The sequence below is a fragment of the Bos mutus genome, chromosome 20 (assembly GCF_027580195.1).
Source record: "Bos mutus isolate GX-2022 chromosome 20, NWIPB_WYAK_1.1, whole genome shotgun sequence".
Classification (NCBI taxonomy): Eukaryota; Metazoa; Chordata; class Mammalia; order Artiodactyla; family Bovidae; genus Bos; species Bos mutus.
Window position 1 is genome coordinate 41,422,931 of NC_091636.1, and position 24,695 is coordinate 41,447,625.

At 44.4% G+C, this 24,695-nt stretch overlaps 1 protein-coding gene across 1 annotated transcript in view; it reads right to left on the reverse strand.

Moving 5' to 3' along the window:
- Nucleotides 1-24,695, reverse strand: part of PDZD2 (PDZ domain containing 2) — a 412,595-nt gene that overhangs the window by 55,382 nt on the left and 332,518 nt on the right. The window contains 1 exon segment of the mRNA XM_070357681.1: nucleotides 611-722. Within this exon segment, the coding sequence (XP_070213782.1) occupies nucleotides 611-722 (112 nt within the window).

The following is a 24,695-nucleotide window of genomic DNA, read 5'->3' on the forward strand; positions in this document are numbered from 1 at the left end:
TCAGATCTCTTTATTACAAAAGCTACAACTAGGTCCCAATGCCCCCTCCATTTAGTTGAGATGCACATTTGATACTTTAAAAAAAACAACAACCCAGTTCTTTGCCCCAGGTTCTGGTGGACCAGCGGTTTGGGGAATAGGTATGTTTGCTGGAAAGATAGGCCATCAGGAATATTCCACAGAGAAAGGGTCACCTGAAGTAAATGAACCAAACACAACAGGAAATTTACATTTAAGCAGAGACAAACAGAGATGTTGACATTCCCTTCATTATGACTCAAATGAAAATACTCATGTGGGCAGCCAGGCTGAAGGCAGTTATGCCTGGGGCATGCACCATCAAAAATAAAACAATCTGGAAGTTTTATGGAAAAAAGATGGTTAGATAGCATCACCGCCTCAATGGACATGAATTTGAGCAAACTCCAGGAGATAGTGGAGGACAGAGGAGCCTGATGGGCTACAGTCCATGCGGTTGCAAAGAGTCGGACACGATTTAGTGACTGAATAACAACAACGAAAGAAAAAAAGAGTTGACCGTGCTAATAACCTTATCTTCCCATTCCTGAAGCCGTAAGCTCCCAATCAGGCAGGCAAAGAGTCCACTTACCTGACAGGCGACTCTTGAGCTTCATCTTACTGCTGCCTTGTTTGGGACTTTCCAAGTTCCCCTTGGATTCCTCAGGGCCGCATGCATCATGGGGCTCCTCTGTTCCAGGCATCTGAAATGCAGAGAGCACAGAGTTGACGGGAGAGGCCAGCCCATGGTCACTTATGCCATTTCCTCCAAGATCTTTACCTCAAGGCTCAAAGAGCAGCAGTACAGGTGTCACATGAGAAAAAAAGTTCATGGGATCAAAGCACAGCCCTTCAGATAATCTGGAACCACAAAGCCTCATGCTGACAAGACAAGTTCCTCCTCAGCACGAATCTCACTACACAGGATAGAACCAGTTCAGTTCAGTCGCTCAGCTGTGTCTGACTCTTTGTGACCCCATGGACTGCAGCACAGCAGGCTTCCCTGCCCATCACTAATTCCCGGAGCTTGCTCAAACTCATGTCCATTGAGTCGGTGATGCCATCCAACCATCTCATCCTCTGTCGTTCCCTTCTCCTCCTGCCTTCAATCTTTCCCAGCATCAGGGTCTTTTCTAAAAGAGTCAGTTCTTCTCATCAGGTGGCCAAAGTATTGGAGTTTCAGCTTTAGCATCAGTCCTTCCAATGAATATTCAGCACTGATTTCCTTTAGAATGGACTGGTTGGATCTCCTTGCAGTCCAAGGGACCCTCAAGAGTCTTCTCCAAGACCACAATTCAAAAGCCTCAGTTCTCCAGCGCTCAGCCTTCTTTATGGTCCAACTCTCACATCCATACATGACTACTGGAAAAACCACAGTTTCGGCTAGATGCACCTTTGTTGACAAGGTTTCAAACTGGAAGAGCCCCTGGGGTCATTTTGTTACTTGAGAAGGAACATGAGTTTGAATGGACTCAGGGAGATAGTGAAGGACAGGGAAGCCTGGGGCACTGCAGTCTATGGGGTCGCAAAGAGTCAAACATAACTTAGCGACTGAACAACAACAGGTCAACAGGATATTCCATCTGCCATATTCCTGTTAGAAACAAATGACAAGCCCAAAGTGCTGTGGCTTCTGCTAAGCCCCACCAAGACTTCATACCTAAAGGACCTTCTTTTCTGCCTATAAAACCTTCCATTTCATACAGAGGGTCTTTCTACTTTCTAGACAGGATGCTGCCTGATAAAAGAATTGCTGAATAAAGCCAATTAGATCTTCAAATTTACTCAGCTGAATTTTTTTTAAACACTCCTTAGTACTGATTAAATACCTTCCAGAATCAAGCAGCACTTAGGATACATAGAACTCTTCATGATCAGCCCACATGTCTGTAAATTGTAAATCCACATTACCAGACACCCAGAGGTGAAGAAGAAAGGATGGCACTAAGACCCCTTAGCCATCCATCTGAGAAAAGCCCAACATGCTATGAAAAGCTATGTTTATTAGAGAGGAAAAGGAGAGTTGAGAGTGTTTATAAAAACACCTGGAGGGTAAATTTACATGTACAAAACTTAGGAGACACACCAAACAAATGAGCCTTGTCATTTGAAATTGTACTTTCCTTTAAGGTTCTAGAGAAAAAAAGTCAAATTAATTAAAAGAGATAAGATTTACACTAAGGAACATATATGTACTTTAAAAAGAAACAGATGATATCCTTTACCACTCAGCAGTCATTGGAAAGCCATGTAATTATAATGTTTAAAAAAAACCCTGAATTTTAACAGGTAATAAAAAATGTACAGAGTATATAAAATTCAGCTTATGAAAATATATAAAGTAAGCAGTAAGAGTAATCTCCCAGGTAATCCCCCTTTTATAAGGCAATTGTTTATATCTAAATCTAACCTGTTAAATATTTGAAGAATTCCCCCCTCCCCCACAAGTTCAAGTATCTTTTGGGATTAGAAAGAAGAAAAGAAAGGTTCTGAGAAACGAGGAGATGTAGGCAAATTGAGGAAGAGGCGTTGGGAAAACAAATTAATCTTGATACATAAAACAAAGATAAATTTGGTGAATTCCTATTACAATGTCAGAGACTGGCAGGTCTCCAGGTTTAAATTATGAAGTCAACGCAGAAATGGAATCCTGAGGGTGAGTTTAGAGATTCTCTAGAGGGACACCCTTCCTAACAGCAAATTGGGACATTAATTCCCATACAGTGCAGAAGAAGCCTTGTGGAGACATGCCAGGGTCTCAGGGTGTGGCGGGGGGTGGTGGGGGAGAGGAGACATGCAAATAGGAATAATCCAGAGAGAAGCCTCAGGGCCTCTCCTTTGCCTGGCCTAAGTACTTTATGTAAACAATCTGTCTGCAGACTGTTAACAGCAATTACTGGATAGAGAGTAAAATTCCTGGTTCATTGTGGTTATACCACGAGACCTAGGCTCCCAGCAATAGGTACTCCTCAATTTGCTGGGTATTACCTCGTCCTCTGGTGGGCTTCCCTGGTGGCTCAGAGGTTAAAGCGTCTGCCTGGAATGCGGGAGACCTGGGTTCAATCCCTGGATCGGGAAGATCAACTGGAGAAGGAAATGGGAACCCACTCCAGTACTCTTGCCTGGAGAAGCGCATGGAGGGAGGAGTCTGGTGGGCTACAGTCCATGGGGTTGCAAAGAGTTGGACACGACTGAGTGACTTCACCTCCACTTTCACCTCCTCTGGTGCCCATTACATGGGTGGCTTATGACACAGTGGCCAAGTCTCAGACCATCAGAAAGGCTGACAGAGAGGCTCACGCCAAGGGAGGAAAAAAATCCCAGCCTACAGTTCCTAGACCTATGGGGTTTCCTCCTTCCATCCTCCCCTCCAGTTTTCTGGCGTAGCCCCAGGTGTGCACACAGAGACATTCTGGAGATGACAGATGCACTCCCAGAAGGAAAGCAGCCTGCTTGAGGCGTCCCAACTCCTTACAGACAGGGCTGCACAGTCACTCACTCTCCCGATTTCCAGCTTCGCGTACTACCAGGGCACTTCCCGCCTCCAAAGCTTTTCCGCTAAGTTAGGACTTGATCAATATTGTATCATACAGTTCATTCACCTCAGTTTTTTTTTCCATTTAATTTTCACAACGAACGTGTCTCAAGGTAAATAATATTATCTCCATTTGACAGATGAGAAAATAAACTGAGACCCCCCCTCTCCCAAAGGAACACCCTTTTGTTTACAACATATACTTGGGATCTGGGCTTCCCTGATGGCTCTGTGGTAAAGAATCTGCCTGCCAATGCAGGAGACATGGGTTCGATCCCTGGATAGGGAAGATCCCCTGGAGAAGGAAATGGCAACCCACTCTAGTATTCTTGCCTGGGAAATCCCATGGACAGAGAAGCCTGGTGGGCTACAGTTCATGGTGTCAAAAAAGAGTCAGATACAACTTAGTGACTAAACAACAACAAAACTTGGACTCTAGGACAGATTACATGTGAAGAGTGTACAAAATGAATGGTGTGGAGTTTTATAAGAGCTTTTTTAAACATGTACCATGCTGAATCTGAAGTCTTTATGATGCACACACGCATGCTGTAAACTCTTCTTGATTTCTAGAATCTGAGGAAGGTGGTTTAGCAGAAGGCCTTAAGAAACAGTATTTCTTTTTTTCAATCCTGAAATGTACCAAAGAATGAAATAAGATTTGGTTTCTATGATCTATAAAATATCAAAAGACTGTACTAGAGAAATCTTACACTTAAGATGGTATATGTTACGTAATTACCGAAAGCCTAGAGCTAAAAGTGAAAATCAATTAGGATGGACCCAGAGATATCGCAAAAGGTGGCAAAGGGCACAGTGATGAGCTCAAGGCAGAAGTGAAATTTTATTTCAGAACCCCAAGACTGTGTAAGAAAAATATTCTGAATTTAAATGGAACCATTTCCTCTTGTAACAAAAAACTGGTCTGCCATGGTTTTAGGAGGCTTGTAACTCAATGAATAGGAAGTAGGTTGCTTAAATACATTAGTTCCAGGTTATTTCAGGAAGTAGCAACATACAAAGTACAGTTGGGCTACAATGAGCTTCTCTCCAGTCTTATGACTATTGCCTGAAAATGTCCACACTCTAAGATTTGCTGTACTCTTTTTTTCCCTCAGACATGCAGAACAAATCAAACTGTTCTGGAAATGATGTCATCTTAGTTGTTCTAAAATGAAATGTGCAAAAAGTTCTCCTGGAAGGCCTGTGATTCAGAGAAACAGTTGATATAATCTATTATTCATCAGCCATTTCTAATTCATGTGTCATATAACAATGCCATTATATTAATGGAATGTAGTATAATTTGCCAATTTCCAGGTTACAGCCTCTCTGCTGGCACAGTTTCCCACACCCATAATCTATGAGATTCTGTCTCAATGAAGAAGACTCTCTAGCGCCTGGTTTTAAAAGCAAGGTGATAGGGCAGCGTGTTTAAGAATGCAGGGCTTATGTCTTGGTTGCACCATTTAGCAGCAATCTAGGTACATTAGTCAACCTCTCTGAGCTCTAATGCTGTCATTTGAGAAATAGGACTTGATGTAAGACTTAAATGATACTAGGCTTCTGATTGGAGAAGGAAATGGCCACCACTGCAGTATTCTTGCCTGGAGAATCCCATGGACAGAGGATCCTGGCAGGCTACAGTCCATGGGGTCCCAAAGAGTAGGGCACGACTGAAACGCCTGAGCGTGCACACATGCAGGCTTCTGATTAAAGGTGGTAGGTTTCCCTCATAAAGCCACACTGAAATCGTGATGAAGATTTTTTTTAAATGAAAGATATAATCCCACAAAGACAAAGAGAATAGAAGACAATCATAACACAATTCTAGAAACCAGTAAGCTAATGTATGGTCATAGAACCAATCAGAGAAACTGGAGCTGGAGAAAGCCCCAGAACAGCTCAGTTTGTACACAGACCATTCACGAAGGTTCAGGAGACAGACGAGCTCTGGAAGTGGAAATGAAAGCCAGGCTGAAGCTCTGGTGTAAGAAACATCCCAAAGAGTTGGAAGTGATAACACAGGTAAGGAGTGGCTCTGATTTTGAGGGTGAGTCCCAGGGGTCTAGACAAACTTTAGAGAATTCATAAAAGCCCAGGTTATGGAAGTGGAATAGAATATGAGCCTCTCTAATTCACCACTGCCCTGGTCCAAACAGAACCAACTTCCAAAGGAGGCAGAGGACTAAGCTAGAATCTCCCCATTCCTCCCAGCTCCCACGCTTACTCCAGAGATGCAGAAGGGAGGCTCCCAGCTACACCCAAGTCGCCCACCCACTAAAGAATGTGGGAGAGTTGTTATCATCAGGTTGCTCTCTGTTCAGAATATTTGTTATTGTTCAGTCGTTCAGTCCTGTCTGACTCTTTGTGACCCCATGGACTGCAGCTCACCAGGCTTCCCTGTTCTTCACTACCTCCTGGAGTTTGCTCAAAGTCATGTCTGTTGAGTTGGTGATGATATCTAACCATCTCATCCTCTGTCTCCCCTTCTCCTGCCCTCAATCTCTCCCAGCATCAGGGTCTTTTCCAATGAGTCATCTCTTTACATCAGATGGCCAAAGTACTGGAGCTTCAGCTTCAGCATTCAGAATATAGGTATTTTAATTAGCAATTGTATAAACCTCTGTTCTACTCTCCATATGAACTACAGGCACAGGAAATGTTTATAAAGTATAAGGAAGCTTACACGTACCACAGGTAGTGACATGTATCATGCCCATATTAAGAATGCACTGATGTTGGAGACAGTTCTCTGATTCTGTAAAGTAGCAGCGATAGTATTTATTTCTAAGGGGTTAAAATTACCTCGTTAATTATCTCATAGAGTTACTATGAGGATTAAATAAGAATGTGCTTGAGGGTACTAGTAGAGTACCTAATTGTCTACCATAGGGGTATAGTGAAAGTCCAGTTGAAATAAACAGACAAACAAAAACCAACCCTCAAGCTTTCTCCCCACCAGATCTCAGGATGCTTCTGGCTTTGATGATTACATTGACAGGTGGTAACCTGTTAGTGGTAACCACCTGCCAATGCAGGAGACATAAGATATGAGGATTTGATCCCTGGGTTGGGAAGATCCCCTGGAGAAGGAAACGGCCACCCACCGCAGTATTCTTGCCTAGACAGAGGAGCCTGGCAGGCTACGGTCCATAGCGCTGCAGAGAGTCGGACACGACTGAAGCGACTGAGCACACTCACAGCAAGATTATACCACTAGAGTGCGGAGATACACATTTCAACTTCATGCCTACAGGAAGGGTAGGGACTTCCCTGGTGGGCCAGTGGTTAAGACTCTGAGCTGCCAATGCAGGGCGTACGGGTTTGATCCCTGGTCAGGGAACTAAGACCCCCACAGGCCACGTGGTATGACCAAAAAGTGAAAAAAGAAAAGAAAGGTAGCAGATTTAGTTAATAAAACAAAACAAATGAGCACCGAAAGAGAACATGCCACCTTACTCATCTCAAGATGAAAGAAAATTTCCATAAAGTGACTGCAAACCTAACAGTTGAGAAGGCAGTTTTAAAGGCATGTGCCTGGAACACTTAGTTTTTAAAGAATCAGGTTTGCAAAGGACACCATGGAGGATTTGAAAACACACTCTGGTCTTACAATCAGAACGGAGCAGTGGAAGAGAGAATGAAGAGCACATAACGACTAACTAAAGGAAGGGCGCCAACTCGAAGGAAAAGAGGGTCTTAGTGACAGACTGGGCAGAGGGAAGGGGAGAGGACACTGTGAAGTCAAGGGCAGCAGATGAAACAGGAAGACAGACATGCCAGCTCCTGACTGCCAGGCTGCAAGTGGGCATTACAAGAGAGAGAGACTTAGTGTACATAAGGAAACCCAACCAAGGGAGGGAGGCAAAACCACAGAGAACAGGATGCAAAGACTCCCTTTGGGGATCCCAGGCCCGGAAAACAATGAGAGATGTGATTTATGACCTGCAGATGAAGCGCTTGAGCAAGATGACTTGGAACAGCTATTCCAAGAGAGATCAGAAGTACGTCTGGACAGATTCAAAGGTGAGGGGTGAAGAAGACCAGGAAGATTTAAAAACACACACACACACAAAAAACCCTGGGTAAATTTTAAAGGGACAAAGATTTTTTTTTCTTTTTTGACCCCGACAATAGTGGCCCGGAAAATAATGAAATCAGGACAATAAACAAGCAAACAGGCATGCCAAAGGGGAGGCAGGCAGGATGGTAGTAAGCCAGAACTTGACGTCGGTCATTTCCTGGGTGGAATCAGCCACCTCAGAGGTGGTGGTGGTCAGGATGCACCAGAACAATGCATACTTTAGTCAACGGAAGCCTCACTGATTCCATCGCTTTCACAATGATGGGCCGGTACAACAGAACCTACAATAGTATTTTAGAAAAAATCCAAGTCAGAAGGCAAGGGAGAGGTTAAAAAGGCACACAGATTCAGCAAGCAGGGCCACGAAAGAAGAAAGGCATCTTTGATAGAAAGAAGAAAGGTTAAACAGAAACTTAAGTGAGTCTTTCCCAAAGGAGGGGAATGTGACCCACTGGAGGCATATCCAATTACTGCCTGGCCCCCAAACAGAGTAGAAGGCAGTGTTGCTTGACCCCTGGAATATTCAAAACTTGAGGAAACACAAATCTCAAGAAGCTGGTGGCAGAGGGTGTTAGCCGTTTACCAGCTCATGAGGACAGAAGCCTCAGGATCGCTGATAGCAGGTCTGGTTCATGCATCTGCAGAGGGAGTTTATAAGCTGAGTAAGTTGGGGAGGAGAGACACACTTCCTGCAGGCTAAGCACTTTGATGCCAAGACGCAGTGGAGATGGAAAAGGGGGTCCAGGACTGAAAATACCAGCTCCTGAGAACGGGCAGCTCTGCCAGAGACGCAGTTCACACACCCAGTGCACTATATTAGGGAGACCTACGCGTCCATCTCAAGGTGTAAATGCAGATCAAGAAGCTTTGGAATATAAAAGAAAGGCACTTTAAATAGGACCAGGTTGATTTTTCCCCACTCAGATTGAGAAGTAGATTCCTGCCTGTGGGTTTAAGTTCATGGTCAAAGACTCCAAACAGCTGCTATAGACTGATTGGCATCTTTTTAAGAAAAGCCAAGAATATTTTACTTGCTATTACTGAGTCTGTGCTATAGCCCTGGGAGACAGTTCTCCATGGTCTCTCCCATTTCTCTGTGGCTTGTGAACAGATTAACTGCCTCCTGAGAAATCTGTATGGAAGTCAAGAAGCAACAGTCAGAACCGATCATGGAAGTACAGACTGGTTCCAAATTGGAAAGGAGTACAATAAGGCTGTATGTTGTCACCCTGCTTATTTAACTTATATACAGAGTACATGATGTGAAATGCCAGGCTGAATGAAGCACAAACTGGAATCAATATTGCTGGGAGAAATATCAATAACCTCAGATATGTAGATGACACCATCCTTATGGCAGAAAGTGAACAAGAACTAAACAGCCTCTTGATGAGAGTGAAAGAGGAGGACAGTGAAAAAGTTGGCTTCAAACTCAACATTCAAAAAACGAAGATCATGGCATGCGGTCCCACCACTTCATGGCAAATAGATGGGGAAACAACGAAAACCATGACAGACTTTATTTTCTTGGGCTCCAAAACGACTGCAGATGGTGACTGCAGTCATGAAATTAAAAGACACTGGCTCCTTGGAAGAAAAGCTATGATCAACCTAGACAGCATATTAAAAAGCAGAGACATTACTTTGCCAAGAAAGGTCTGTCTAGTCAAAGCTATGGTTTTTCCAGTGGTCATGTATGGACGTTGACAGTTAGACCATAAAGAAAGCTGAGTGCCAAAGAATTGATGCTTTTGAACTGTGGTGTTGGAGAAGACTCTTGAGAGTCCCTTGAACTGCAAGGAGATCAAACCAGTCAATCCTCAAGGAAATCAACCCTGAATATTCATTGGAAGGACTGATGCTAAAGCTCCAATATTTGGCCACCTGATGCGAAGAACTGACTCATTGGAAAAGACCCTGATGCTGGGAAAGATTGAAGGCAGGAGGAGAAGGGGACAGCTGAGGATGAGATGGTTGGATAGCATTGCCGACTCAATGGACATGAGTTTGAGCAAGCTCCGGGGGTTGGTGGTGCACTGGGAAGCCTTGTGTGCTGCAGTCCATGGGGTCACAAAGAGTCGGATACGACTTAGCGAATGAACAACAACAACAATTGGTCCATTTACTCTTTGTTCATTTACATTTCACCAAAAAATAAAGTACACAAGAGACATGCTGTTGAGCAAATTCAACTTTCTTGGAGCTGACAGAGCCATATTTGTTCCAGAGGAAAACAGCCCAGTCTGCACATGCTGAACAGAACCATCTCTGTCCTTAGCACACAGCATCAAGAATCTCTTTTTGGGGCACTTTCCAGGTGGTCCAGTGGTTAAGACTTCATGCTGCAGTGCAGAAGGCACAGGTTCAATCCCTGGATGGGGAACAAAGATCCCATATGCCGCTCTGAATGGCCAAAAAAAAAAAAGGACTCATTTTTCTAAGGTGGAACAAAATAAGAAACCAGAGCGATCAAAAGGGGTCGTTAAGTACTTTGTTTTTTAACTCAAAAGGTCAAGTAAGTTTAAGTTTGGATGTTGTTTTAGATTTTAACAACTTTGGATTATGACTTGCAAGGGGTCTTAATTTATTGGTATTTTAATTATTTGAATATCATTATTATGTTAACATTTTATCTCACTGTAGAACCTCTGAAAAGTGGCACTGGATGATGTGGCTAGAAATAATTTTGGATGAGAAAGAGCATCAAGATTGAGTTTTATCTTCTGGCAGATTTTAGTCTTCTGGAGGTGGGGGACGAACCATCACTCCCCATGAGACAGGGCCCCTGGGTCCAAACTAAAAGTCTAGGACTTCAGAAATGTCCTATAACTGCTGTCCAAAGCATTTACAAGGTCTCCTGAACACACTGTGACTAATACAATGCTTAACTTCTAAGTGTCATTTGTCTTTCTCAGCTAACTCTTGAAGCCTTACGAACAAAGCATGCAAAGTACAGCTTTCATCTCCAACTATTTACACTGAGCAAGTACATGTGATTCCAGGGAAAACTGCAGGAGGAACTCTTGCACCCAGTTCATGCCATGTTTTCACTGTCCCCAACACTTGAAAAAAAAAAAAATACTCTGCAGATGTGACAGAAGACGCCCAAGCTCCAAATCCCTGGGAAGCCGTGTTGGCTCATCCCCTGGGTCAGTATCCACAGAACGGGGGGATCGTGGTGATTTCTCTTTCATGCCTCAGTCACACTAAGCTTATTTTTAGGCTGCCAGAGGAAGCTCATTTTCCAAATCTCTGGGGCAGATGTTCGAGTGACCAAAGGAGAACCAGATGGCCATCAGAGAGGCCAGCGCTGGGAATGAATAACCATTCAGAAAAAAAAAGGAATCAGAACAACAATAAATCAGCCAAAAGGAGGAAGGAGCCTGCGAGTTGACTGCCGAAATTAAAACACAAATCTCCCGCTTCACTAGGCTCGCTGCTTTCCAACAAAGAGACTAACTCAGGACTGAAGAGGAAAACAGTAAAATTGGAATACAGAGCTGCCCCCCGACTCCCACCCCCATGCTCTGGTCTACGCGGAGTGTCAGATGCAGCTGGGGGAGAAACAGCAGCTGATGTAAACCGAAGCGCTCAGGCTGCGGCTCCGCAAATGAAATAATATTGTCCTTGTTCTATCTGAGTCCATTTCCCGTTTCCTCTCATTTATCATCCCCAAACAATGTGAACGGGCTTAACATGCTTCATTGGTGATTACTTGGGTGATTCTTATGCATACAAATTAAGTCGATCTTGTGGTCCTTTTAGAAAGGTGAGGCAAAGAAATCACCCTTAAGGGCACAGAAAAGTAATTGGCCCCTCCCATGGTGGGTTTGTCTGTGTCACTTTCCCAAATACAGGACAGTGTCTTCCAGGGACTCTCAGTTCATCAGAAATAACAGGAGACGCAGATGCAAGAAGGAGAATCTGCACATGTCCCTCCTTGGTATCGGTTTCAAATTGGGCAAGGTGGACCCAGAAATTCTCTACAAAGCAGGGAGCCCTCACTCTCTCTGTGTCCCCATGACCTACTGAGAATACGGGGGTCTGCAGCTCTTCTTTGGGTTTGTGGGCTGGTGAATGGGGGCAGACCCCTGGGTCATTTCTCACCAGGAGCTGCCCTTGGACACATCTCTGGGAGCAGCAGAATACCTTATCCTCAATTCCACAATGTTAAAATTGAAGTTGTGTGTGTGTATGTAGGAAAACCTCAAGACACACAAAAAGTAGATGGGAAAGAGCTATCGAAAAAGAAAGGCCTAAGAAGTAAACAGGAAGGTTGGCAGGAAAGAAAATCAGAGATGAACTATCTGAAGTGCCCTAATGTGACTGCTGAATCAAATCCAATTCAGCAGTAACAGTAAACACGCCAGAGTTCTCCAACGGTGTTTTTCTATGCAAACATTTTAGAGGAAGTCTTACATGATCCTATGGCTTATTGTCACAGAAAAAGACTGTTTTAACTGGACATGCCTTTTAGGCAAGTTTTAGACAAACAGTAGCTGGTCGTGCTGGGGACACTGTGGTGAGGTTCTGGTCTGCTGTCAAGGTCCAGGCAGCATCCTAAGGTCTTCTGCTGCGTCTTCCAGTTCAATGCGAGCTGTACTCTGAGGTCCTTATCCTCCAGAAGTGGCACTGAGTGTATGCTGATTCGATGGGGTATGTTTCTAAGGGCATGTATTTCTTAAAGAATGGGACTGGTAAGCTGAGACAGATTCTATGGAGCCCACATGGGGAGCAGTAACAGGAGAGGCGGTCCTGAGCTCACACACCATCTCCCACAGCTGGGGTCGGCAAGCTGCTGCCCGGGGGCCAGATCTGACCCCACACCTGTTTTTGTAAAGTTTTATTGCAACACAGTCATACCCATTAGTTCGCTTATTGCCTACTGTGGCTTTTGCACCACAAAGGCAGAGGTGAATGGCTGCCATGGGAATGGTTTGGCCAGCAAAGCCTCAGATATTTATGATGTGGTTTTCACAACTGCTGACCGCTCATCTATAGGAATAACTCATACCCTAGCCCTACCCACTGCCCCACTTTCATCCCTATCCGAAGTCACTGGGAACAAACTGGAGAATTTTTTGGAAACAAGTTTATGAGTTGAAGGGAGAGTACTGACAAGCAGAGGCATTTTAAGGAAGCTGCTACTGGAGTCTAGGCTTACTGGCCTCCCATGGTATTTCTTCTAAAACATCTTTGTCATCCAGGCTTTTATGGTTTTGTCTTTAAATTTCATTTTAGGACTTCCCTGGTGGTTCAGTGGTTAAGAATCCGCCTGCCAATTCAGGGGACATACGTTTGATCCCTGGTCTGGGATGATTCCATGTACTGCAGAGCAACTAAGCTTGTGAGCTGCAACTCCTGAAGTCCGTGTGCTCTAGAGCCTGTGTTCCGCGACAAGGGAAGCCACCACAGTGAGAAGCCCATGTACTGCAACTGGAGAGTAGCCGCTGCTTGCCCAAACTAGAGGAAGCCTGCACACAGCAACGCAGACCCAGCACAGCCAAAAACAAAGGAATCAAATACATTTTCAACGAATTTCATTTTAAAATTATTCTGATAAGAAACTTATCTGAAGTAACAAAAATTCTCTTTTCAAAATGCACATACTTTGCATGTGTCACTGGGCCACAAATCGAACTGGTTTGATCAGATTACATGGTTAACATTTTTGATACCATTTTGGGTAAGAGCACGTATCGCTTACTTACTGATTTACAAGAAACGGGAAGGGTTTTGTTCATGTTTTGGTCTCTGTTGTTGGTGATGGTGGTGGGAAAAGGGGTGAAAATGGCCTGGAGAAGAAAAGAGGAGAGGCTTCTCGGAAGGGTGCAACCTGTTAGGGGACAGAGGAGACAGTGAGTACCTCAGTGGGGGATTTAGAATAGAAATGGGGACACTGGGCTCCAGGAAACCTGGCAAGGGAGGGTCCAGCCGGGAGGATGAGCAGACGACAGGAGGCTGGGAAGTTCAAAGGCAAACAAAATCAGGACTTCCCTGGTGGTCCAGTGGTTAAGAATCTGCCTTCCAATGCGGGGGATGTGGGTTCAAGCCCTGGTCGGGGAACTAAGATCCCACATGCCAAGGGGCAACTAAGCCTGCATACTTCAACTAGAGAAGCCCTTGTGTGCTCCAACTGGAGAAAGCCTGCACGTCTTAACTACTGAGATCAGGTGCTCTAGAGTCTGTGCTCTGCGATGAGAGAAGGCCACATGCTGCAACAAGGAGCCTGTGCACCGCAGCGAAGAGCCTGCACGCTGCAGTGAAAACCCGGCACAACCATAATAACAACAACAGTCTGAAAGGTAAACAAAATCTCACTCGAAATACTGTTTAGGACCACCCCTGCTTTCAGGAAAAAAAAAAAAAAAAGGAGAGGGGGAAGGAAACTCCCTTCTTGTTGGTAACCAAGGAGCTTTGCCTGCCGAGCCCAGCGCTACCGTCTGCCGGCTGGCCTTGCTAGCTTCCTCCACGGACCAGTCACTGCTTCCTGCCTTTCCATCGTCGTGGCCACGACCCCTTCAGTCCAGGCTCTGCTGATGTCTCTGTGGAGCTATAGCAAAGACCCCTACCTCCATCTGCCTTTCTTCAGCAGGTACCTCCTCCTCTACCTCACTGCCTGAGGAACCCCAAAACAAAAACTCTAACCCTAGCACTCAACTTTAAAACCATCAATGAGAATATAACTTGTAAAATGAGTCATAGCCTTTTAGTGTGGAACTAAAAGCATGGGCTGAACATTTGCACTTAACTGATGAACTGTTGATCCCTGAACAAGCTTTAAAATTTCCTATTTGTGGACCACTGTACATGTCATTTTTCCACTCCAGGATGTCACCCATGCCTGTGGGTGTTCCTGTGAAAATCCTACGGAGTTTGCCAAATATCACCCCATCCACTGAGCCCTCCCCAACCCCTGGATGGAATGAGACATTCTTCTTCTAGGTCAATATAGCATATGGCTCCTAAAGATGTATTACACAGAGGTGGTGAATATAAAAGTATAGAAATAACTAAAATACATTATGGGATATATGTAACAAATACTGTGAGCGAGGAAGACTGACTGCTACCTCTTGGTATTCCCCAAAACACCCAGCACAGCACTCAGCATGTAGATGGTAACGTCAAGCTGGCTACAGTCCAGTGTTGGCTGGTACTATGAGAGCGATGTCTGTGAGCCCACATTATCAACTTCTGAGGTTGTGTGTGGTGTCAGTGAGAAGACTCTTCGGAAGAATTAGAGATGTCCGTTCTAGGAGCTGAAGAGGGGGTTTGTGGTACCAGGCAGGCTACCTATCTGCCATAGCTAGCTTAAAAGATAATTCCACCAATATTTATTATTTGTGTTTCTGGGGGAAATAAATTTGAATATCCGCTTTACCAACACATTTTAGAAAACATCTCCCCCTTTATAAAGCAGGAGGTGTCTTCTGATTTTTAAGCTCCAGAATGTGAGAAACAGACAAATGGAATTGGCAATCAGAGAAGGCAGAGATGACAGGCTGCTGGAGGGATCAGAAAAGTCTCTGAGGAAGGAGGGCTGCAGAATCTCAGTGGTCAAGAGTAGAAGGAAGCATATCTCAAGGGAAGGAGTAGAGGAAGCAGCAGAAAGGAGAGGCGTGTTTTTTTTTCCCCGCAAACATCATTCATGGAGCTACATCAGTACTTAGGTAAAAAGCTAGGCAAGCAGAAGCAGGCAAGCAAACAGCAAACAAAAAGCTAGGCAAGCAAACAGGCAACAATAGGGGGCGGGTGGGGAGAATTCTACTCATTGTAAACAGCTCTGCTTCTCTGAGAAACTTCTGCCCTGGATTCCAGAGAGGAACTTCTGATCTCTCTCCTATTTTGCTTTGTATTTATTTCCAGGCTTTGTACTATCATGTTTCACACAATGTGATGAAAAAATGGAAAAAAAAAAAAACCACACACACAGTTCTAAATCTTCCACTTCTCATAAAGTCTTCAAGTCAGATGTGTTTTCTCTCTAGCATACAATGCATATTTGTCTAATTCATCTATGTCAAAGTGATTTTCCTGCAAAAGACCCAGCACGGTAACTGGAATTGAAACTAAGTGGAGGTATTCTGCTTCTCTTAAGAGAGTGAGAATCTGTGTATCAGCAGCATCTCCATGTAAAATCTCAAAAGGCACATACATCTCACAGATTTCTGTTACCTTAAAGGCTCAGCAAAGCTCATAAACAAAGTAAGATGTATTACCTAAGATATATGGTACACAAATAGGTCACATCATCCTGTTTCTCCCCCTGTGTAATCGCCATCATTTTGTCTATTTCAGTTTCATTTCTCAACTGCCACTTTCCTTCAATCTTAACATGTTCTACTTTACATTTTAATGTGCAGACCGCAGATTTAAACTCCCAGTGGACATACAAAACTAAATTACTAAGGATGATATTTCTAAGAGGAAAATTCATAATGAGGGACAGGGCTAAAATACCATCTTGGAATACCTTCACGAATACCCAAAAACTGGAACCAACTTACCCCAAATGATAAAGTCACTTCCTGACCCCTACGGTGTTATTTTCATAAAAGAAATTAATTTTAGGGCAAAGAAACTTTATTACATGCCCTAGTAATCCATATTTTATTTCCACTGAAATTTGAAGGAATTTTTCAAACCCAAAGACAATAATAAAGTGGACTGCATACTAAGGGGATTTCTTTAATGTGTATTTCATACGGCTCCACGCTGTGATGTCAACCTTTGTAGATTGTGTATCCATCAGGCACTCCCAACATAGATTCATAAATTATAACTCTATGCTATTATACTAATGTACACATACTCTTTAAAACACAAAACAATCTAAAAAGAGATAAAACCTATACAACTTCTTCCCACACTCCAAGGGGACCATCTGGCTCCTTCCTCCAGCTCCTGTCAACCCTGCCCTTCAACTACTCTGGAGACCCCTTCACTATGAGGCTGTAGAGAGATAGAGAGGTAGACTGAAATCGTGTCTGACTCTTGAGATCCTATGAACTGTAGCCCGCCAGGCTCCTCTGTCCATGGGATTCTCCAGGCAAGAATACTGGAGTGGGTTGCCATTTCCTTCTCTAGGGGAACTTCCCAACCCAAGAACTGAACCCAGGTCTCCCGCGTTGCAGGTAGATGCTTAACCAACTGAGCCACGTGGGAAGCCCCAAAGCTAGTGAAAGTTGCTCAGTCGTGTCCGACTCTTTGTGATACCATGGACTATACAGCCCATGGAATTCTCTAGGCCAGAATACTGGAGTGGGTAGCCTTTCCCTTCTCCAGGGGATCTTCCCAACCCAGGGATTGAACCCATGTCTCTGCATTGCAGGTGGATTCTTTACCTGCTGAGCCACAAGGGAAGCCAGGTTGAGGCTGTAGACTACAATATTTGCTTTTTTTTTTTTTTTTGGCTGCATCTTGAGATATGCGGAATTTCCCAGATCAGGGATCAAACCCATGCCCCCTGCATTGGACGCATGGAGTCTTAACCACTAGACCACGGGGGAAGTCCAATATTTGCTTTTCTATACAAATCACTTGGGCTGTTTACTTCCTTGAGAACTGCAAACTGCTTAGATGAAAATGCAGCACAAAGCCAGGTAACAAGTTGGAACAGGCCCCAGAAAATGCGCCATGGGAATAAGCCTATCTCAAACTTCAGCAGTTTTCTGGGTAATGCATCCAGGCCAAGCAATTATTCTTATTTCCACTCCCCCCACCTATTCAGATAATCACTTCATCTCCTTAAGCAGGAAACCAAACAAAACAAAAACCACCCCTGAATTAAAATCTTATTTTCTTAGACCAGTGATCCTTGCAGCCTTGTCTGTCTCATGTTGCTCTGGAGATTCCAAAGACCACAATGAGCTTCACACAGCCTTTTGAACATGGTGTGGCCTAAGCCACCTAAAGTGTTGCTTAAGGAAGATCTAGGTGCACTGAGATTTGCTGCTTGGGGAAGTCTAGGGCTCTGAGGGGAAGGAGAGAGTCCGTTTACAGCTTGGGACAATGGAGAGAAAAATATACAACTCGGGGGAATTATGGATCAGAAGGAGTTCCTGCCTGTTTGGGGCTGGTCATGGGAACAATCAGCTCCTGCAATAACCACACCAGTCTACATCCCAGGAACTGATGTCTGCAAAGGCACCGAGAGCCAAGACGCACAGGCCAAGGCTGTGTTCACAAAGGATCCAGTGTGCGCTCGGGGATCTGTGCTTCCAAGTTTCCCACAAGCCGCACAACCACCACAGCTCCCTTCTCTGCATCTCAAACTGCAGGAAGGACGGAGGCAGCAGGGAGCCTAAAAGCTCCTCTTATCTCAAGGCCAGGCACAGATGGGTACCTGCGCCTCATCCAGCCCCCAGTCAGGAGAGTCTTAGGAGCCCTGCCACTTTGTGGCATGCCTGGAAATTGCTATATGGCCAACAAAGGTGCTGAAGTTCCAATACTTTGGCCTCCTGATATGAAGAGCCGACTCACTGGAAAAGGTCCTGATTCTGGGAAAGACTGAGGGCAGGAGGAGAAGGGGCAACAGAGGATAAGATGGTTGGATGGCATCACTGACTCAATGGACATGAGTTTGAGCAAACTCTGGGAAAGAGTGAAGGACAGGGAAGCCTGGTGTACTGCAGTCTATGAGGTCATAAAGAGCAGACACGACTGAGCAACTGAACAGTAACAATAACAACAAAGGTGTGTGGTCAAACTGGTTGCTTTCTACAGCTGCTACCATCTTTCAAAGGTTTGCTTTTCAAGATCTGGGTAAGCATCAGAATCACCTGGGAAGCTTCTGAAAACAGTCCCCACTCAGATCTGCCAAACAGGCTTTCCACGGAGGGACCTGGGGACAGATCAGCCTAAACGCACCCTCCCTGTGCACTTTAACATCCACTCGAGCACGGAGATCCCTGAGTACATGTGCTACACACAACTCTTCCCTTCCTGTGTTTGTGAAGTGCGTTCACCTTTTCGGGCCTTTCTGCTTTTCCCTCGTCGCTGCCTTGGCTGTAACATGACTTGTCCAGTGGGATAGGTTTGCTCTCAGCGGAGCTCAGCAGTCTTCTCTCTCACCGTGAATTTCCAGCCTATAAAACACCAAGTACGGAGCAGCCACCCCAAGGATCCTGGCGGCTCTGACACTTTACACTACCATGCACCAGAAGCTACATCTTTGAGTTCCGTGCTTTCTTCCCTGGGGCCCTTCTGGCTAGTCTTTGCACTGACATTCCACCACTTCATCAACTCCCTGGGGACAGGCGATCTTTTATGGCAGTTGGTTTGTGCCTTCCAAGCTTAACCAAACAGAAAATGAAAAATCTACTTAGTTGTTAGGGCTTCCCTGGTGGCTCAGCTGGTAAAGAATCTGCCTGCAAAGCGGGAGACCTGGGTTTGATCCCTGAGTTGGGCAGATTCCCTGGAGAAGGGAATGGCTACCCACTCCAGCATTCTGGCCTGAAGAATTGCATGGCCTCTATAGTCCATGGGCTGGAGAAGGCAATGGCAACCCACTCCAGTACTCTTGCCTGGAAAATCCCATGGATGGAGGGGCCTGGTAGGCTGCCGTCCATGGGGTCGCTGGGAGTCGGATACGACTGAGCGACTTCACTTTCACTTACAGTCCATGGGTCGCAAAGAGTCAGACATGGCTGAGTGACTTTCACATACACACTCAATTGTTAATGAGGTGGTTCCAGAGATATCCTACTTTAAGGAAAGGTACATTGTTCTCCCAATGCTATACTTGGAAAAAAACAATTTCTGTATCACTGATATTTGTATCCCAGATGGAAACTCCCATAAGGGAGAGAGGCAGACACAAAGAGTAAATGCCTACTAGGTACCAAATCTATTTAAAACTCATGGTGTGCTGGGCAGGACGGGCAAGTCAACAGAAGGTAACCAAGTCTTACGGTGAGGAGCATGTAGCGGCATTAAGGAAGGAGAGAGGGAACAACCATCCACCAGCCTGCCCACCTGTCCAAACACCCATCCACAATACGAACTGAGTCGACGGTGAATAAACCTGGCATGAGCCCTGTCCCGTGGATCCTCCATTCATGGGAGAGAATGATATTAAACGAGCAGTCTCATGCATACATATGTCTTTACAATCTGTGGTCATGAAGGAAAATATAGTATGTATTACAGGCATGAAGGACATTTGCATCCAGGAAAACTTCCTGGAGGAGGTGAGTCCTGAAGTTAGATAAGTAGACAGTGGAAGCCTAAGGAGAAGGAGACTGTTCCTGACCCAGGGGCAGACAGAGGACTTCTCTGAGCAGTGGCTGCTACTGCCCTGCGCTCAAGGGACACGAGACTCAGCACCAGAGCCCACCGCTGGACATCTGAGCAGCCCGTCTAAAAATCCTTCACCTCAAGGCTTTAGCAAAAAACAGTTGCTCCCCTTACAAAACGCTCAGGGACATGGCTGATTCCTGTTGGTGTATGGCAGAAGTCAACACAGTATTGTAAACCAATTATCTTTCAATTAAAAATAAATAAATTTTAGAAAAAGGTACCCCCCTCCAAAAAAAAAAAAAAAAGCTCAAGGAGCCCTGAGCCAGTGTCTCTCAGCATTAATAGTTTCACTCTGTGAAGATCTGATTTTTCAGGCAGACCCTGGGACCTTCCTGCTTTAATACTAATCGCACGTTTACACACACTGCTCACTGTCCCTTGCATTTGCCTCTAAGTTTGATTCCCCAGAATGGTCTAGCTCAGGCCCCAAACATCAGGCAGTCCCACTCTCTGACTCCAACAGAAGTGGCACTTTCACACACTTCAGTGAAACACTCAAGAGCCAATTTATCATTCAATGCAAATAAAACCCAACAGCACCTCTCCTTTTTCTCCATATACAGATTAATATATTATTATATATATATATATAGGCCCCCTCCTCCCCAAGGATGCTGCTTTTTCCAAAAGACTGATTCAGTTTCTCACACCTCAGGGCTAAGCCATCAACAAACAAAGAATCAAACACCCACATCAGACTTACAGAACCATAAGATCCAGTTTGGCTCGCCTTTGCTTTTGAGAGACGAACTCCTTTATTCCTTCTTTAACCTTAATAAACCCAAAGGTTCTCCAGGATTTTCCAAACCGGGGATTCCAAAAACGTTAGAACTGATTCCCTTCATGCCAAAGGAAGCCGGATACAGGTCTGCTGGTTGATGTGCTAAACAAATCTTCCCAGCAGAGCTCCAACAGTTGCAGATTTGGCAGCAACAATCATTACTTCCATTTTCATTTTTGTTTGTTAAAAATATAAAAAGGGTAAGACAGGTTCCTAATCACTTAAAAGGAGGGATCACTCATTCCACACACTGTTATGTTAAAACCCTTTTTCTACTCTTCATTTTAAAAATAGCCACTCTCTCAGAAGGCCAGATACATATTTTTCCTTAAAAATCGTATTTTAAAAAAGATGAACTGGATGCAAACTATTATATATAGGATGGACAAACAACAAATTGCTACTGTAAAGCTTAAGAAACTATATTCAATATCCTGTGGTAAACCATAATGGAAAAGAATATGAAAAATATATGTATAACTGACTTTTGCTGTAAAGCAGAAATTAACCCAATGTTGTAAATCAACCATGTGAAAGTGTTAGTCAATCAGTCGTGTCTGACTCTCTGCGATCCCATGGACTGTAGTGCTCCAGGTTCCTCTGTGCATGGGATTCCCCAGGTAAGAATACTGGAGCAGGTTGCCATGCCCTGCTCTAGGAATGAGGTATACCTGACTTCAAAAGTTTATAAATTTAAATATTTTCTTTCTCCTCTCAAAGAGACTGGGCTTCCCTGGTGGCTCAGACAGTAAAAAATCTGCCTGCAATGTGGGAGACCTGGGTTTGACCCCTGGGATGGGAAGATTCCTTGGGATGGGAAGACCCCCAAAGAGATATGTAGGAACAAATAATTAGAAAACAGCCAATGCTAAATGCCAGGGGAACAGGGAGTAGCAGGTTTGGGAGTGTGCCAGGGAGGGTTGTATGTGTGCAGAGGCATTGTATTGTGTGTGTGTGTGTGTGTGTGTGTGTGTGTGTGTTTAGGTCTGCCAGGAGCACAGACAGAAGGAAAGGAAGCATAGGCAGGCTGGATCTGACGGCTTCACGTTAAGCAGTTGTGATTTTAAAGTCAGTGTGACGGAGACACCTTGAAGGACTTTAAAGCGAGCGACATGGCCAGCCTCTCATTTAAAAATTACCATCATCTGGCAGAAGACAAAGCAGAGAAGAAGGACTTGAGAAAGAATGACCGATCGGGTGGATCAGGACCACAGTTAGTACAGGGGAGGGGACTAGACTTGGCTATTTCTGAGATCAACCTGGAGGTTTTTAAGATCAGATGTGGTGCAGGGAGGGGAGGGAGGACCCCCTCAATGAAGTCAGACCCCACTGAGATGGTGACAATTATGCAAATGACTGTGGGATTTCACTGTCCCATCCCAGTTCTCTTTTTGCTGCCTTTACTCCTCACACTTGATACTCACCATATGGTTCTATTCTGAGCATGCATATGGCTCTATTCTAAGCATGGCGAGAGCTTTTTGAAGGGAAAATCTCATGGCTGTTTATTGCAGCCATGAAAAATAGATCACAGGGATGCTCATGGCAGACCCTGAGCGTTTGTATTACATTTGCTCCATTTAAGTGCTTGGGGCATCCACGACTTAGAGGTGCAGGAAGAGTCAAAGTCAGAGTCGAACTTGGCAGCAGGTTTCATCATTATCATCACGGAAGTAAAAGGCTTTGTGATTTAGTTGATTAAAACAGTACCAAGTTTCTTTCATCTAAGTGGTTCACCGGTGTTTAAGGATCATAAAACAGCCTTGGATCATAAACATAAAACTAAAAAATAATTATCCCCCTCCCCGCCTCAGTAGCTCAGCACCTTGAGAAGGCCCAGCAGGAGATTCTGGGAAGACTGTGAAGTTGCGAAAATGTCATGTGCTTACTTCCTGGCCCTGCAGGACTCTGTCTCATACCCAGGTCATCTGGCTTGAAACCAGAGCTCAAGGGAGTGGCTGACAGACGGTGGGCATTCAGGCAAGGATGACAAGCCAGGGAAGAAGGCTGGTGTCGCTTCTCTGTGATGTTTTGTGAGGGGTGTGGACAGAAGGTGAGGTGAGGTGAGGGGTGTCTGGAGCACAAAGAAGGCAGAACTAACAGTCAAGGAAGGTCAGTGCCGGTTTCCCCACCGACGATAAGGGGTTCGGGATTTGCATTTGCGAGCTGGAGGTGACGTGACGGAGAAAACTGTACCCAGAAGTACAGCTCTGAAACATGCGTACTTGTGGGGGACTACTGCTCAGTCATCTGTTTCTTCTTAAAAGCAACCTAAAGCTTCCCAAATAAAGTGTGTTAGCACCGAACACACTGAAAGTCCTTTGGCAAAACTGCAGTAACAAGCATACACAACAAATATATACAACAAGATGTGATTAATTTGTAAACTTTTCAGATAATGTTATTGGCAATGACAGGCCCCAGGCACTGCTAGAAATGTAAATTAGCATAACCTCTCTGGAGAAAACTTTTAACTATGCAATTCTACTGCTACAAGCCATTGAAGCAAATAAGAAAACGAGAAATGTGCAGAGGGCTACATGGACAATCATGTTCCATGAAGAATTCTTTATGATTTTAAAAATAAAATACACATGTGATAGATGTAAATGGAATTTTTGGTAGAAAATTAGTAAAATAAATTATGGCATATCCATGTTATAAAATGTTAGCCATTATAAATCATGCTTTGGGGAGATGTTTATGATTCTATCATTAAGACCACAGCAAGCTTCATAAGTTGTTAATATAAGGTCAGTTAAAAATATATATGTGCTTAAAATCAACTTGAAAAGCATAGTAAAATGTTAAATCCTACTATCTTTCAATAGAACGATTGTGGGTGATTTGTATTTTATTTGTGAGGTTTTCTTGGGGATGGGGGCACCAAAAACCACTTATATAGTAGAAACATTACTCTTGAAATTAGAACAACTCATTTAACCCATAAATTATGGGTTATATTATACATATATATTACATAAATTGTTATTTAGTTGCTAAGTTGCGTCCGACTCTCTTGTAACCCCGTGGACTGTAGCCCACCAGGCTCCTCTGTCCATAGGATTATTTCAGCAAGAATACTGGAGAGGGTTGCCATTTCCATCTCCAGGGGATCTTCCTGACCCAGGGATCGAACCTGCATCTCTTGCTTGGCGGGCAGATTCCTTACCATTGAGCCACCAGGGAAGTCTATATTACATAAATACATTTTATAAAAAGCATTATAATTTATAAAACTACAATAAGTCTAAGTTATAATTTAAATAAATGTATGTAACATGTAATACATTTAATATACGTCATGGCTAATGTTTAGAGCAGTATTTAGTGAAAAAAAATTCTAGACAAATAATTCCTTGGATTTTTGGGCAAGAGATTATGAATTATGAAATTTTAAAACATGTGATTATAACCTCTCCACAGACTATTGAGCCACATACTTGCCCTGGCCCTTATCAGAGGAGGTGCGGGTGTGCTGCAGACTTTTCCTCTCTTTACACCCTGAGCTTACTCGACTCCCCACTGAGAGCTGGCTGAGTTGGGCAGGGCGGTGGGATCGAGCCCTCCAGATTGTGGGCGTGTGAGGGGAAAAACTGTGGGCTGGAGAGCCATGTCTGGTTAGAAAGGTGGGACTTCAGAGTCAGGCTGGAGTTGAACAGTTTACGGCGGGACTGCACACACTCCGTACGCCTTCTGTGTGGAGGGTGACTGCTGTGCCAACAGCGAATGGACAGTGCTGGGGCTGGGGAGATCACAGGAGGATGGGCAGGCTCAGAAAGATCCTGGCCTTGAAGGGTGGGCACACAATAGCAGGAGAAGAGACATAGGATATTCAGACAGTTCCAGGCTTATCCAGAGAGCCATCTGTCTCTGTAAGTCACCACTGTAGGGGCTGAAATGTTGATATCAGCCCTTTGAGGCTGCTAGGATATGGTCAGCTATGAGCCAGGGGCATAACCATAATGTTT